The following is a 13,948-nucleotide window of genomic DNA, read 5'->3' as shown; positions in this document are numbered from 1 at the left end:
TTATATTACGAAAACAAAGTTAAAATGCACAAGATACGTCATTCGCACACAGCTAGTGCAGTTGGCATCCTGGAGAAAGTGGGGCCCAAGGTGCGCTTATCCATGGGAGCAAATAAATAAAATTCTATTGGCCCGGAATGGGGTGGGAGTCAGCTTAGGAACAGTAGGTCTGTGGCCATTCCCCCAACCATCCTGTGGCTACTGTCACAACCCACTGCTTGAGACAGTCCTCGGCACCCTATATCCCAACAGTGGGTTACGAGACAAGATGTAGAAAAACCCTGCCTTACCCCCAAGAGACTCCTGCCCACAGAATGTAGTGGTTCATGGGTTGGGCCCATCAATCTGGTCTCATGCTTAATCTCTACATTCTGGCACGGGAAAAATTACTATTACATCTCCTTCTTCAAAAGGAAAACCATTTCCCTCTCCAGGCCACGTTCCAAAGCTGGAGATCCGGGGGTGGACACTCAGATAAAGCACACAGGGAGGGATTTTCTCCAAAACCCTCGAGAGCATCTGGATAGAGCACGGTTGGAGTTCATTGGCCTCACCCCTTCCCCCCTACCCTGCGCCAAGAGGGAAGAGGGGGTGATGCTGTGGACCCCGGCCTGAGATGCACGGCAGAGCCAGCTGCCCCCTACCCGCCCTGCCCCCACTTTCTCCATTCTGCCGATTGCTGCCTCCTCCTCAAAGCTTCCTGATCGCAAAAGAATTGCCCCCACCCACTGTAGCTCAATTCTGGGCCTCTGGGAGCAGGGCAGGGTTATGGATCTCTTCTTCTTCTTCCTCCCGAAAGTAGGCAGGCTTTCCCTGTGAGCTGGGTGCCTGCTGGGCCTTCAGGGGACACGAGGCCACCATATGGCTGATGCTTTGGCAGAAGTGGCACTTCTTAGGCTGGGGTGGCAGCTTGCATTCCTTGGCATGGTGGTCTAGACCTCCACAGTTGTAGCACCTGGTACAGAGTAGGAGAAAGGAGCTAGAGCACAAGTCTACCTCTGAGTGAGGACACCTGGGCTCTGGTCAATTACTCTATCACTCCCCTTCCTGGAAACTCATTTCCCCACTTAGAAAAGGAAGAATATGACCATGACTGATACCTCAAAGTTCTTCCCAAATCTGTAATTGTCTAGATGGTATCTTCAGATTCAGGTCAACCTGAAAATACTGAAATATCAGTGGAAATCATGGACCCCAATTAGGAACTGCAATTTGGGAGATAGGTTAAGATGCTACCTACCTAAGATGCTACTCTTAAAAAATGGTACCTGTCCTTCACTAAAAAAGAGATAATTAAAGGAGTCAGACTATATGGTCTGCTCCAGGACACAGGGAAGACAAAAGAAACCAGCCACTTGGGAGAGATCTAGAAGAAGCAACAGGGACATACACAAGTTTGTCCCCAGCACTTAGACTTTCACATTCGTGGTCTCCTTTGCTTCTAAAATAATTAATAAGGCCAGCATCACTACCCCTAATTAGCCATGGAGGCAAGAGCTCACAGAGCAAAATTACTTGTCAAGTCAAAGAGCTAGGTTATCAAGTGCCCTTCTTACCTACAGCCCTCTCCCCACCTCCCACACCCTAAGGCAGCAACCCAACACCGAATTGTTGCTTCATTTTGTTCTTTGGTGTCCTGGTCCAAGAAAGGGGCTAGATCGGGAGAGCACTCCCCTTTCAAGGGGCCTTCATACCTGTCTCCCTTTGATCTGCGTTTCTGCATGTTCTTCCCTTTGGGCCGCCTCTCACTCCCAATACAAAACACCCCACCAGGGCCGGTGACCCTGATGGATTCTAGGCCCTTAGCAGACTTCTTAAAGGTGAACTCCACTGCCTCACCCTCCTTCAGGCTCCGGAAGCCCTCCATGTGCAGCTTGCTCTGGGGAAGGGAAACATGATTTAATATTAGTCTCCATTCTAACACCAAAAAACTGCACACACACATTCTTGTAGAATATGAGAATAAGTGTAATATTTCCATGTTTTCAGTAAAGAAAACGTCAATCAAAAGAGCCACCACAGGGTGCCTGGGTGGCTCAGTGGGTTGAGCCGCTGCCTTCGGCTCAGGTCATGATCTCAGGGTCCTGGGATCGAGTCCTAAATCGGGCTCTCTGCTCAGCGGGGAGCCTGCTTCCTCCTCTCTCTCTCTACCTGCCTCTCTGCCTACTTGTGATCTCTCTCTGTCAAATAAATAAATAAAATCTTAAAAAAAAAAAAAAAAAAGAGCCACCACAGTTAAGAACAAGGGATCTATGTTACATGAACAAAGAACAATCATTACATAAACAGATGCTGTAATATTTTGGGTAGGGTAGTTATTCTCATTTAAACTAAAATAGAACAGATGGGAAGTTCTTAAACTTAGCATTCATAAGAAATCAACAAATAGGGGCGCCTGGCTGGCTCAGGAGGTGGACTGTGTGGCTCTTGATCTTGGGGGTCATAAATTCAAGCCCCATGATGGGCTTAGAGATGGAAGGAAGGAAGGGAGAGAAGCAGAGAGGGAGGGAGGGAGAGAGGGAGGAGGGAGGGAGGGAGGGAGGGAGGGAGAGAAGGAGAGAGGAAAGGAAGAAGAGAGGAAGGGAAAATAAACAAATATAAAATTGTAAAATATAACAGCCTTGTACACTTTAAAAATATTGAGGTGTTAAAAACAAAGTTTGAGTAAGTACAGAACAATTAAGTGGGATGCACTGGGTCCTGAAACAGGGCAAAAAAACCATTCCGACAACTCACAAAACTTACATATGGAATACAGATAAATGTTTCAATATTAATGCCCAGGTTTTTTTTTTTTTATCTTTGTACTGAGATTGTGAAAGGAATGACCCTAGTTTCCAAGATACACACTGAAATATTTAGCAATAAAGGTGCCTGATTTATCTTATGATTAAGGAGCCAAAAAGACAAACCATAAGAGACTCTTAGTCTCACAAAACAAACAGGGTTGGGGGCGGGAGCGGGGGGGGGGGTTGGGGTGGTTGGGTTATGGACATTGGGAGGGTATGTGCTATGGTGAGTGCTGTGAAGTGTGTAAACTCACAGACCTGTAACCCTGGGGCTAATAATACATTGTATGTTAATTAAAAACAAACAAAAAAAGAGCCAAAAAGTGTATCTGTACAAGAAGAATGACAAGGCAAATGGGACAGAATATTAAGACTTGCTTAATCTGGGTAAAGGTCCTATGGGGCGTTCTCAGGATTATTCTTGCAACCTTCTTCCAAGTCTGGAATTCTATCAACGTAATGTTCCTGCAAGGTCAAGGGAAAAGACGGTATGACCCAAGCAGATGGATCAGTAAGTTTAGTCCAAGAGATCCAAGTGTATATAGAGAAATCAACAGGTGAAGAAAACAGTTCAAACTGTTGAGAATATTAGCTACCCATTTTGGATATTGAGCCAGACTTCTACACTGTCTATCTCATTTATGCAAAATATATTCCAGAGGGTTTAAAATCAAAGTGTTAAAAAAAAAAACAACAAAAAAACACACCTTGTGAAAGTCAAGAGATAGACTGATAAAACTTGCTATGAACCAAGAGGTAAATAAATCTGAATTATTTGACTTGAAAAGATGACCAGATACTACTGGGTGAAGGAAAAAAAGATCAAAAGATCCACAATGTTTGAAACAACCCCATTAAAACAACATGTTTATACCATTATTTGAAAATACTGACACTTTGCCCAACAGCCTTCCCCCAAAAAAGGGAGTTCTCACATAGCTGAGCGACAATAACAGGGTCAGGAAATACCCAGAGTTCCCCATTTAAAGCTCACAGTCTTGCCACTTAATACATCAACATCTCCATGCTGGTGGAGGTGACCCCCCCCTCCTATACCGTCCCCAGGACAGACTTCATGATAGCTTACTCCATTACGGTCAAACATCCAAAGAGTGTATCAAATGTCAACAAAGTGCAGTCATCGAAAATAGGGTTCAGGGGCGCCTGGGTGGCTCAGTGGGTTAAGCCGCTGCCTTGGGCTCAGGTCATGATCTCAGGGTCCTGGGATGGAGCCCTGCATCGGGCTCTCTGCTCAGTGGGGAGCCTGCTTCCTCCTCTCTCTCTGCCTGCCTCTATGCCTACTTGTGATCTCTCTCTGTCAAATATAAATAAATAAAATTAAAAAAAAAAAAAAGATAAAGAAAATAGGGTTCAGAGAAGCAAAAAGACCACTGCACCCAGTCTTGGCTTGCGGGAGTTTGAATAAGGAACATTATGTTACGCAGGTGGTGGTTGGTAGGAGGAATATTTCAAACTGGGACTTGGGCCTTAGGGGCAACATGCTCTCTAGCTAGATGGGATCCCCAATTTATCCATCGTTTAAATTGTTTTAATTCATATGGCATTTCTGAAGACAAAGATCCCACTGGGATCACCGGCAAAAAGCCTAAATAAGCCTGAGTACTAGACACCGTAGTTCCTGAAATGTTGGTTTTACCAACTGTTGGCTGCATGACCTTAGTCAATCGTTCACCTTTGGCCCTCAGTTCCTTCAGAGACTGTAGTAATAGGTAAGTTACCCAACTAAGCTTCTTCTTCTTTTTTTTTTTTTTAAAGATTTTATTTATTTATTTGACATAGAGAGATCACAAGTAGGCAGAGAGGCAGGCAGAGAGAGAGAGAGGGAAACAGGCTCCCTGCTGAGCAGAGAGCCCAATGCGGGACTCGATCCCAGGACTCTGAGATCATGACCTGAGCCGAAGGCAGCGGCTTAACCCACTGAGCCACCCAGGCGCCCCCCAACTAAGCTTCTAATGAAGATTATGTGGGTATGGAAAAATCAAGAATGTGCTCAGCTAATATTTCATGTATTATTATCTGTAGCTTTTGTTCCCCCAGTTCCATCATAGGAATAGCCTCTCCCTTCTCTTCCCTCCCACAGGAACAGCCTGGGACAGGCAGAGGGCTCCCCTCCCCCAAGATTGAAGTGAGGGAAGGGGCAGGGAGTCAAAGCAGGAAATAAAAACAATGCAGAAAGGCGAATGCTGTTGCACCTAAACAAGCCTGATATAAGTTACTTTTGACTTGTTTCTTACTCAGCTAGGACAAGCCAATCTGCCAGAAGGTTCAAGCCCAGGTCCTCCCATTTGCTTAGTGGGCTGAGAGGCTGGGACACTCCTAGGTCCAGTTGTGATGGTGGAGCAGATAAGTGTTTAACAACAAGGGTTTGGAATCTGAGGGCCTGTTATTCCCTTTCTGTGCTGACCTATAAAATAGAGCAAAAAGTAATTTTATAGAGGAGCTCTGAGGTTTTGTGCATGAAGAGTAGTAAACACAGAGCCTGTACACACAAATCCTCAGTGAGCAGAAATTATCATCAACCCCTTCAGACTGGAACAGGGCAGGGTCACAGTGAGAACCAAGTTATCAGGAGTCTCAAAATTTTAACTCTGGTTTTTATAACTACGGAAACTTGGAAACAAAAATATCTATTTACATCTCCTAGGTTTACTGGGAGAACAAGACAATACCAGTGGGGGCAATGTGAAAACTCCCCAGGATTGGAGGATCTGAGGTCTGTAAGACTCTCAAAACTTAAAAAAAAAAAAAAAAAAAACACCAAACCAAAACAAAAAATAACCCCGCAGGCACCTTACCATAGCTGGTCAAGATTTAGACTGGTGGGCTCCAGGGGTGGCTCCCTGCCCCCCCCACCCCGCCCCTTTCTACAACACATAGTTTGAATTCCTCTCTTATCAGATAGGTAATCACCGTGCTGCCCCACTGAGCTGGCCTCACAGGGCCTGCATCAGAAAGGAGCCAGAAATTCTTGCTACCACCCCCACCCCACCCCCAACCACACACAAAGCAGAGCCCCGCCCCTCTCCCCATCCCCTCCAAAAAAAGAAAAGGCTTGGGGGGGGGAGGGGCAAGGCTTGAGCTCCCCCAATAGAGCCCAGCCCCAGGAAACAAAGAGTTGACACTGGTTGGTTCTGGTGGTCAGATTCCTGGAGTTCCTGAGGCTGCAGCTTCCACCCCCCACCCCCCCACCCCACATTCACCACATTCATCAGTTCCTTCCTCTCCACGTTGGGGTTATGGTCACGGAGAGAAATGGAGACACCTTTCTTCCCCAGTCAAGTCTGCTGGGTCTGCCAAAGTCACCACCGGTAGCCATCCTTCCTTCTTCCTGACCTGCCATCCCAGCCTTACAGGGACAGAACTACACAGGACCCCTGCCCCCCTAACCCTCGCCTCTGGTCAAATTCTTTATGTAGGAACCCGAATGAGGATTATTTATTCTGATCAATTATTTGAAAAGTTGGGGGGGAGGGGACAGGCTTCCTTCCCATCTTCCTTACCTAGTTTGTTCAACGAAGGAGGGTGGGCAGTTCCCAGGGGACCCATTGCCCTGGGGAGGACGGCATTTCTTTTGGGTGGCAGGGAAGGGCTCAGGCCAATTCAATATTTAGACCCTCTGCTTCCTTCTTAATACCTCACCACTGTCTCCACTAACCTTCCACTCTTCAAACACTCCAGCCCAGCATCAATCTGGGGCTTGGGCAGTTCACATAAAAGGAGTGACATTCTCTGTCATTCCGAGAATGGAGTGGAGTAAAAACGACACTTGAGTTTCCCTGGAACTTGCTCTCTGAAGGTCGGACATACATTTTTTTTTTTTTAACCATTTGTAAAAGCAAGGCCACCCCCTTTATCACCAGCTCCAACAATGCCCACGTTTAGCCGCACTGCTCCCTTCTACAGAAGCGGCAGGCAGAGTTTCAAGGAAACTTGCTTTGGTTTCAGGGAGGCAAGCATGCCATGAGTTCCTGGTTTTTCTGCAGCTCTCCGGGCCATTCCAGCAAAAGACTGTCTAGTGTGCTGTCTATTTCCTCAGCGCTAACCACCTAGCAGTACACAAACATTTGGGGGATAACCCAAGTTCCCCACTATCCAAAGTCACTGATATTTACCCATGCTTACTAAAAGCTAAGGAGAGCTCTAAGCACTTAACCCCTTATACCAAGCCTGCCAAGTAGGCCTCATAATCACCCCATGTTACCAGGGAGATCAGGGAAGCAAAGAAGGGAAGTATATCGTCCAAATTCAGTGAGCCACAGAGGTGCTCTGATGCCCACTAGCCTGACCCTCCAGCCAGTGCTATGCAGTATAATGCAAATCACACATACATATTCTAGAACTTTCTGAACCAGAAGTAAACGAAGCCAATGAAAGAAAGGACTCAGTCCTGAGGGGTCATCATAGTCCTCCTGCCTGAGCTTCATTCCTGAAGGTAGGGCTTGGTAGGGGCTAGGAAACCAACCGGTTCTACCTGAAACAGCTTGTCTGATGATGTGTCAGGGAGGGCTGGGTTAAGAGATCAGCCAGAACCAGAGGCTGCCCACACAGGGACAGCCCCCACATGGCACCTCCGCTCAGATGCAGCGGGGACCCCAGCTCCTGCGTTCTCCACCAGATGGCGCTGTTCAGCAGCCTGTCTGCACTGAAAGCCAGAGCGGGAGACTGAAGGAACAGCCAGATTGGGAACCACGAAGCCTTATCTCCCCAACTCCTGGGGCAGTCAGTAATCGTCTGTCCTCAGGAAAGCGTTTCAAGGGGATCACACTTTCAAGGATAGGGAACGGACTTCTCACCAGGCCCCCATCCACCCAAGGGGTGCAGGAGAAAGGGTCCTGGAGTTTTCAGCCAGAAACCCAGTTGTTCACTTACTCTTCTTGGAATTGGAGTTCCTGCTTGAATTAAGTAACTCCAAGCTGAGATCATTTGAAGTGAGTTTGTACACACGAGGTACTATCCCTGAAAATTTTCTCCTCCTCCCCCACACCGCCTGATCCCAGACTTCATAGAGATAGTAACTGTTACTCTTGCCTGCAGGAAGAAGGGAGGGTGGAGGCTTTCCCTAGAGCAGCTCCCGCTCCCGCCCCCGCCCCCGCCCCCCCAAAACAGGCAATTCTAGTAGGGTGGTTTGATTAGGAATGTTCAAGAAAAAACCTTGCCCTGGGGAAAGTCACTAAAAACCACTTACCAGCTGAAAGGTGACAAGTTTCTCAGATTGAAAGCTCACTCAGGATCATGGCACAGCCTTTCCTTGGGATGCTGTCTAGAAAGCATGTCTCTTCAGAAAGAGAGAGACCTGAGAAGATCCCATAATGCTCAAACTAACCTCTACCAACTTTCTGAAAATTAGGGTGATTCACTTAGTTTTTTTAAAATCTGATTTGTCCAGTTAAGATTAAGAACTACGGAATGACCAAACCTGTGGCTTCCAGTCCACAAGCAGAAACCAGAGGATCCCATCTGGGTCTTGACACTGTGACATTCAAGCCACCAACTTTCACCGTGCCCCTCAGAGCCCAACCCTATTTCAGACCGCAGTCCGGAAAGAGCAGTTATCAGCATAACACACCCTCCCTTATCTCCAATCTTTTTCTCTGGAGGAAGATCTCTGCTGACAGGGACCCCAAACTGTTAATGTCCTCCTGATTCAGGAGCTCCTTCTTTCTTCATGGGCATTCCTTCTGCCCACCAAGCCCATACTAGCGTAATAGGAAGAAACTAACCAGACAGCTAGCTAGTCCCCCTCTTTGCAAGAGCTTTCAGGTTAGTTAGAGGAGAGGTAAGACAAGCACATCACTAACTAGATAGGAGGTGAGTAATCAGAAGCACCAGTAAAGTTATAAAGCAGGTGGGAAATATCTCTACATTCTCCCCTCCCCGACCCCAGCACCCAGGAGTCCTAATCCAGACCCCGCCTGAGGTAGCTCTCCCACTCAGCCTTTGCAGAAAAAGCAAGCCACGTGGCTTCAGTACTGAAATTTTTTCTCCTAACCCAAACTTGGTCCCTTAGTCAGCTTGGGGCTCTTCTTTTGCCTCAAGCCTTCCAATGCCGCTTTTTAGCTAGAAAGCCATCTCAGACGTAGTTGGGATCTGAAGAACTGTAGAGTAAGCAGGGAGCCTTTTCTGGTGCTCCAATTTCTACAAATCTTGGGGATTTGGGAGTTGAGCCACAGGAAACATGAGTTAAGCCAAAACTCTTAAAACAGCTATGAAGATCTCAAAATTCTTGGTGAATCTTAAACAATTTCGTGGCTTCTTGCTCCTGCTTTTCCTGTGTAACTATTTCTCAGCTGAGGGGGGATTCTGCCTCTGGGACGGCATGGTCTGGAGATGTTTTTAGTTGTCACAACCAAGGGATGCTCTGAGCAAAGGGTTATCTTTCTCAAAATATGTCAATTGAGGTTGAGAAACCTTAATTTAAGGGCGGGCCATCTGCCAATACTATGATTCTTAAATTCTCCTAAATACATGGTTAAGCAGAGGTTCTGGATCTAAAGATGTGTCTGAACAGAAGTGTTGTTTAGAGAAATTTCATTTACCTTTTTTTTTTTTAAGGGTAAGGGTAGGTTTTCTTTCCTACTCCTCTACTCCTGGGGAGGCCTGAAGTGTTTTGAGAGGGAGCTCAAGAACAGCCGTGAATAGTGCTAGAAACCAAATAAGCCCAACCTTGGAAAGGAAAAGAAAATATTAAATTGCTTTCCCCCCTTTTTTCTTAGAAAGGGGCTTCCTGACCCTCTCCCCTGGCAGACATTTAACGGGACAATTATCCTTCTCATCATCTCGGGCTCCAGGATACCCACCACCAGCAGCCAAAGAAGGGGAGGTTTTCTTCCTAAGAGAGCAGCCTTACCCCCTTCTCAGCTGCCCCCCCCAACACCCAGACTTTGGGAACACGGGAACACATTCCTTCCACAGAACAGTCTTTAGGGACTGTCCTGAATCTACTCTACATTAGATCCCCAAAGAAATAGTTCAGATTTCTCAAGTGCAGGGACTATAATCACCAGTCTACTGCTGTCGTAGGGTTTGAGGATCAACCCAAGCCCGGACAGCATGCTATCCTACCAGGTAAGGTTCAGGGAATTTCCACTCATTGTCCTCTGTGACTGTTGGTAGAGGGCATTTAGGAGACAAATTCTTGATTCCTTCTCCCTGCTCAACTCCCTCTTGATAACTTACTCAACAGTGGCATGTCCCTGGACATTCCAAGACCCTGAAGTCCAGATTATCTCCCAAATGACCCATTTAAAGGAGCCTGATGCAGTTTCCACTCCCCAAACCTGAAGATCCTGGCTTTCCTCTAGAAAATCCAGTATTTTCCAACTGCTTTTGATCCCAATGTTAAGTGAATCGGGGCACAGATTCATCTGTTTAGGAACACCTTCCTTGGGACTGGGACAGCACTAACGAACCCCAGATGAGGGGCTACATTCCTTCCAGCCCCTATTTGGCAGCCTTTGGAAGGGACGTAAGAAAATGTTGGGTCTCTTTAATTTCAAGCCTCCCAAAATTGGGGAAGCTGTCCAGTCCATCTCCAGACCAAGAGATTTTAATCTCTTTGTGATCAGATAAATGGGAAAGTGGGAGAGCTGGCTACCCCGCTGAGGAGGGCCATTCAAAGCTGGTTCCTGTAATAAAGTGATTTAATAGATCTAAAGAGGCCAATTCCCTTCATTCTCCCGCAATTACTTCCTGTGGGTTATCATTCACATATGTAAATGAGACAGGGAGTTGGGGGCAAAGCCTGAACAAGTTGTCGGGTGGTTGGGGGTGGGGGTTAAGGGTGGGAGGAGATACAGGACGCAGCCAGGAGGTGGGAAAGTAAGCTGCAACGTACCCACCCGGCAGGGCAGATGTTCCAGTAGCCCAGTGACCCCCCTCCCCGCCAAGTACCCCAACATGAACAGGGTCCCGGCACCCCTTCATCTCCCCACTCTTGTGTCCTCGCGTGGAAGGGCACGCTCGGGAGACTTCCTGGCAGCCTCCCACCAGTCCACCCAGGATCTCCCTTCTCCACCCCTCCCCCTCCAGAATACCATCCCTGAGGCTCCAACCCTTAATCCCCACATCCTCCTTTCCCCTCCCCCCAGGCTCCTAAAGCCAACCTCTCCGAAGTAACCCCTCCCTGCCCGGTCTGGGTGTCAACCTACTGGACCCGAGATGATCAATTTCTCTTCCACGTCCCACACCAAACCTCCGAAGGTGGAAGGGACCCAAACAGCAACTTCCTTTCCGTGGTTGTTATGGGTGGCTGGTGTCCCAGGACCACCGGAACACTTCTAAGATATACAGGAGGGGGTGAAAGGAAGAGGAAGCCGGGGAGGAGGGGAACCTGAAGTCTCTGGCTCCTTGTTCGAGGCTGGAATGTTAGGACAGCAATCAATGGCCGTCTGGGGCCATAAATGCCAAGCAGAGAATAGGTCCAGAGGCTAGACTCCTCCACCCCCTGCCCTGCGACACTGAATTTCACCCCCACTGGGCTGCCTTGCTTTAACTGAGAACTTGGGGTTGTGACCTAACTCCCTCCCAGCCCGGACTAGGAATCTAAGGCCTGGACTCCGGTTTTCCTTCCTGATAGAACTCCACGGCCAAAGCCCAGTAGGTTAATTATGTGCCGGAGATGGGTACGCTGGAAGAGGTTTCAGGTTCCCAGAGTCTTCAAGGATCTGCCAAACTCACTAAGGCCCCAGGGCTTGAGTTTTGGGTGACCACCTGGGTGAGGAGACCCAGCTGACTTCTCAGCTTTACCCCTGCTTGATCCCAGAGAGGTTTGCCTGCCTCTCTCCCGCCAGAGAGCTCCATTCACACGTTAGTAAAAGACGCTGGGCGCTCAAGGCCCTGCTCTGAACGGGGCATGTGCTTCCCTGGCCGGCCTGCTCGCCCTCCCCCCACCGGCAAGCACAATACAACCTTAGTTTCTGCCACATGGGGTCACCTCCCTGCCCCCTGCCCCCTTCCCAAGGGAAAGAGGTAACAGACACGTGGTAAGCCAGAAAGGTTCCGGGAAAGGTTGAGGGTACTGTTCATAGACTCAGCAACCCTCCCGGTCCCGTTGGAGTTAATGGGGACTCAGGACTGGGGTGCCACGACACAGATGGGAGCTCACAATGAGGGCCCACGATCTCCCTCAATCCAACAGCCGAGTCTGTCCGCCCAATCTTGAGTATGCGCGCCAACATCCCCTTCCCCCGGCGAAGTTCCCAGCGTCTGTCTCACCTGGTGCACAAAGACATCCACCGGGGGGTCAAGCGCGACCCCGGCGCGGGCGGTCATGGACAGGAAGCCGAACCCCATGCGCACGTTGAACCACTTACAGATGCCGGCACCGTGCAGCAGCTGCGGCTCCTCGGCCGCCCGGGCGGCGTCCTCCTGCGCCTCCTCCGGCGCCTTGGCGCAGCCACCTGGAGGTTGGGAGGACGCTCAACTGGGGGGCCACGGAATCGAAGGGTGCTCTCGAGACCCAGCAGGGAGACCCGAGGGTCCAGCCCGCGGATGGCACCCAGGTGGCTGCAGCTACCAACCACCTGGCGAGATAAGACATGTCCTGGCCGCCTCCCGCGCTCCCCAAGCTCACACTGAAGCCAGTGTTGCCCCAAAAGTTTTGCTCCTCTTCCCACAACACGTTGCCCGGGGATAGATGGCCGGACAGGCCCCTCCTCTTCTCTCCCTCCGCCCCCGTAGCCTCGGTGTGCACGCCACTGGGACACCAGGGTTCCTTGGTCCAGAAATGGCCCCTGAAGCAGGAGGCCGCACAGACTTAGGGTCCTTCGGCCAGTCTGGGGGACATTTCCCCACCTCCCTTTTATGTGGCTCCTGGGCGCCCCTGAAGCCTAAGGTGTCCCCAGTACGTCCCGAGCTCGAACCTGCAAACTGCTGGTTTGACACAGAGCCCATGGTAGTCGGCTGAGCCCACGGCCCCGGGCCCCTGGTCGGGTGGCTGCTGGCCCCAGAGAAGTCCGGAGGCAAAGGGGTGGCTCGGAGAAGAGGCCGCTACATCTTCCCCAGCACAATAGCGGTGGGAGGGCCCACGGCTTTTCAAAGGCTCCCAAATTCTAAAAGACAATGACCCAACCCCCCGCGGGCAGCCCCCTCCCCTCCCCTCCCTCTTCTTTCCCCTCCCTTTCCCTCTGGCTCCAGCTCCGGCCCTCCCCCATCGTTGTGGTCTCTGACACCTCTGGGGTGTCTCTTCTCTGAACCTTGAGGTTTGACACCCCCTCCCCACACACACATCTGGAGATGGGGGCCGTCAGCCCTAGAAGTCTTGAGTACCCCGGAATTTGTTATCCTGCACTTTAACGACTTAGTGGGGGCCCCCCAAAGCAGCATACAGGTGGGGGGCTTATGGAGGGGAGTAGTTCCAAAACCATGTGACTGCTCCCACACACACTCACACACCACCCCCACCCCCCGCGCAGATAATTATACATTCCAGAGAGTTGGGGGAGGGAGGTGTGAGCCTGGCAGCCCTGGCCAATCAGAGACTCAAACCACCTGTCAAGGGAGAAATGGATGAGCCCTCCCCCTCCCCCAGCTCTTGAGCGCCCCTCCCCCTCCCTTCCCCTTCAGGCCTCCGAGCTGACCCGGCTGCTTGGCGCTGACCCGCTCTCACCCCCCACCCCCGTGTGCTTAGATAGACCTGGAGTTCAGGACATTAGGAAGCCTGGGATGGGGAAGGGGGGGGGGAGGCTGGAGACGCAGCAGGGCTGATCTCCAGTCCTGACCAAGGCGCTTCCTCGAAAGGGGCTGTCTCTGACTCACTGAATGTCTCTGCCTCCCTGAGTTACGACTGTTTCTCTAGATCTCTCAAAGTGCTCCTAATTGATTCTGTGTAAAAAATCCTTTCCTTCCAAATCTGTGTCTAAAACTGACTCCACGTGGTGCTTCCTGGGCGAGCAGGAGAAATCCAAAAAGTGTTCCTCCCTCATCCAGCTGTCCTCATCCTGTCTCCATCCCAAACGCGTCCCTATCCGCGGGAGAGGGACTAGGTGGGTAGGTGGATGGAGGCATTTCGTGCAGTACTCCGGACACTCCTGGGTTCCCAGACCCTCGTCTTTTCAGAGTCCCACCTCAAAGTGCGCTTCCCTCCCCAAGGAGTGGGGTTGGTGGGAGAACTGAAGTATAGGATTTCCTTACTCGAAGAG

General features: G+C 49.9%; 1 protein-coding gene across 1 annotated transcript; it reads right to left on the bottom strand.

The window, feature by feature from the left end:
- On the bottom strand, positions 1 to 12,827 carry LIN28A (lin-28 homolog A). Its single transcript, XM_044237502.1, has 4 exons — positions 12,671 to 12,827; positions 12,024 to 12,208; positions 1,695 to 1,879; positions 1 to 955 (listed from the first exon to the last, which is right to left on the bottom strand). Exons 1-4 carry the CDS (start codon positions 12,699 to 12,701, stop codon positions 736 to 738), a joined length of 621 nt encoding a protein of 206 aa, XP_044093437.1. The 5' UTR covers positions 12,702 to 12,827; the 3' UTR covers positions 1 to 735.
- Between the last annotated feature and the right edge of the window lie 1,121 nt (positions 12,828 to 13,948).

This window comes from Neovison vison, chromosome 2, assembly GCF_020171115.1.
Source record: "Neovison vison isolate M4711 chromosome 2, ASM_NN_V1, whole genome shotgun sequence".
Classification (NCBI taxonomy): Eukaryota; Metazoa; Chordata; class Mammalia; order Carnivora; family Mustelidae; genus Neogale; species Neogale vison.
This window is presented reverse-complemented; position numbering and strand designations above follow the sequence as displayed.

Coding starts and splice junctions, on each gene's coding strand:
- LIN28A (XM_044237502.1), bottom strand. CDS start 12,701: ATGGGCTCTGTGTCAAACCAGCAGTTTGCAG. Junction 12,209..12,670: donor GTCAAACCAGCAGTTTGCAG/GTTCGAGCTCGG, acceptor CCCAACCTCCAG/GTGGCTGCGCCAAGGCGCCG. Junction 956..1,694: donor CGCAGATCAAAGGGAGACAG/GTATGAAGGCCC, acceptor ACTCTGTACCAG/GTGCTACAACTGTGGAGGTC.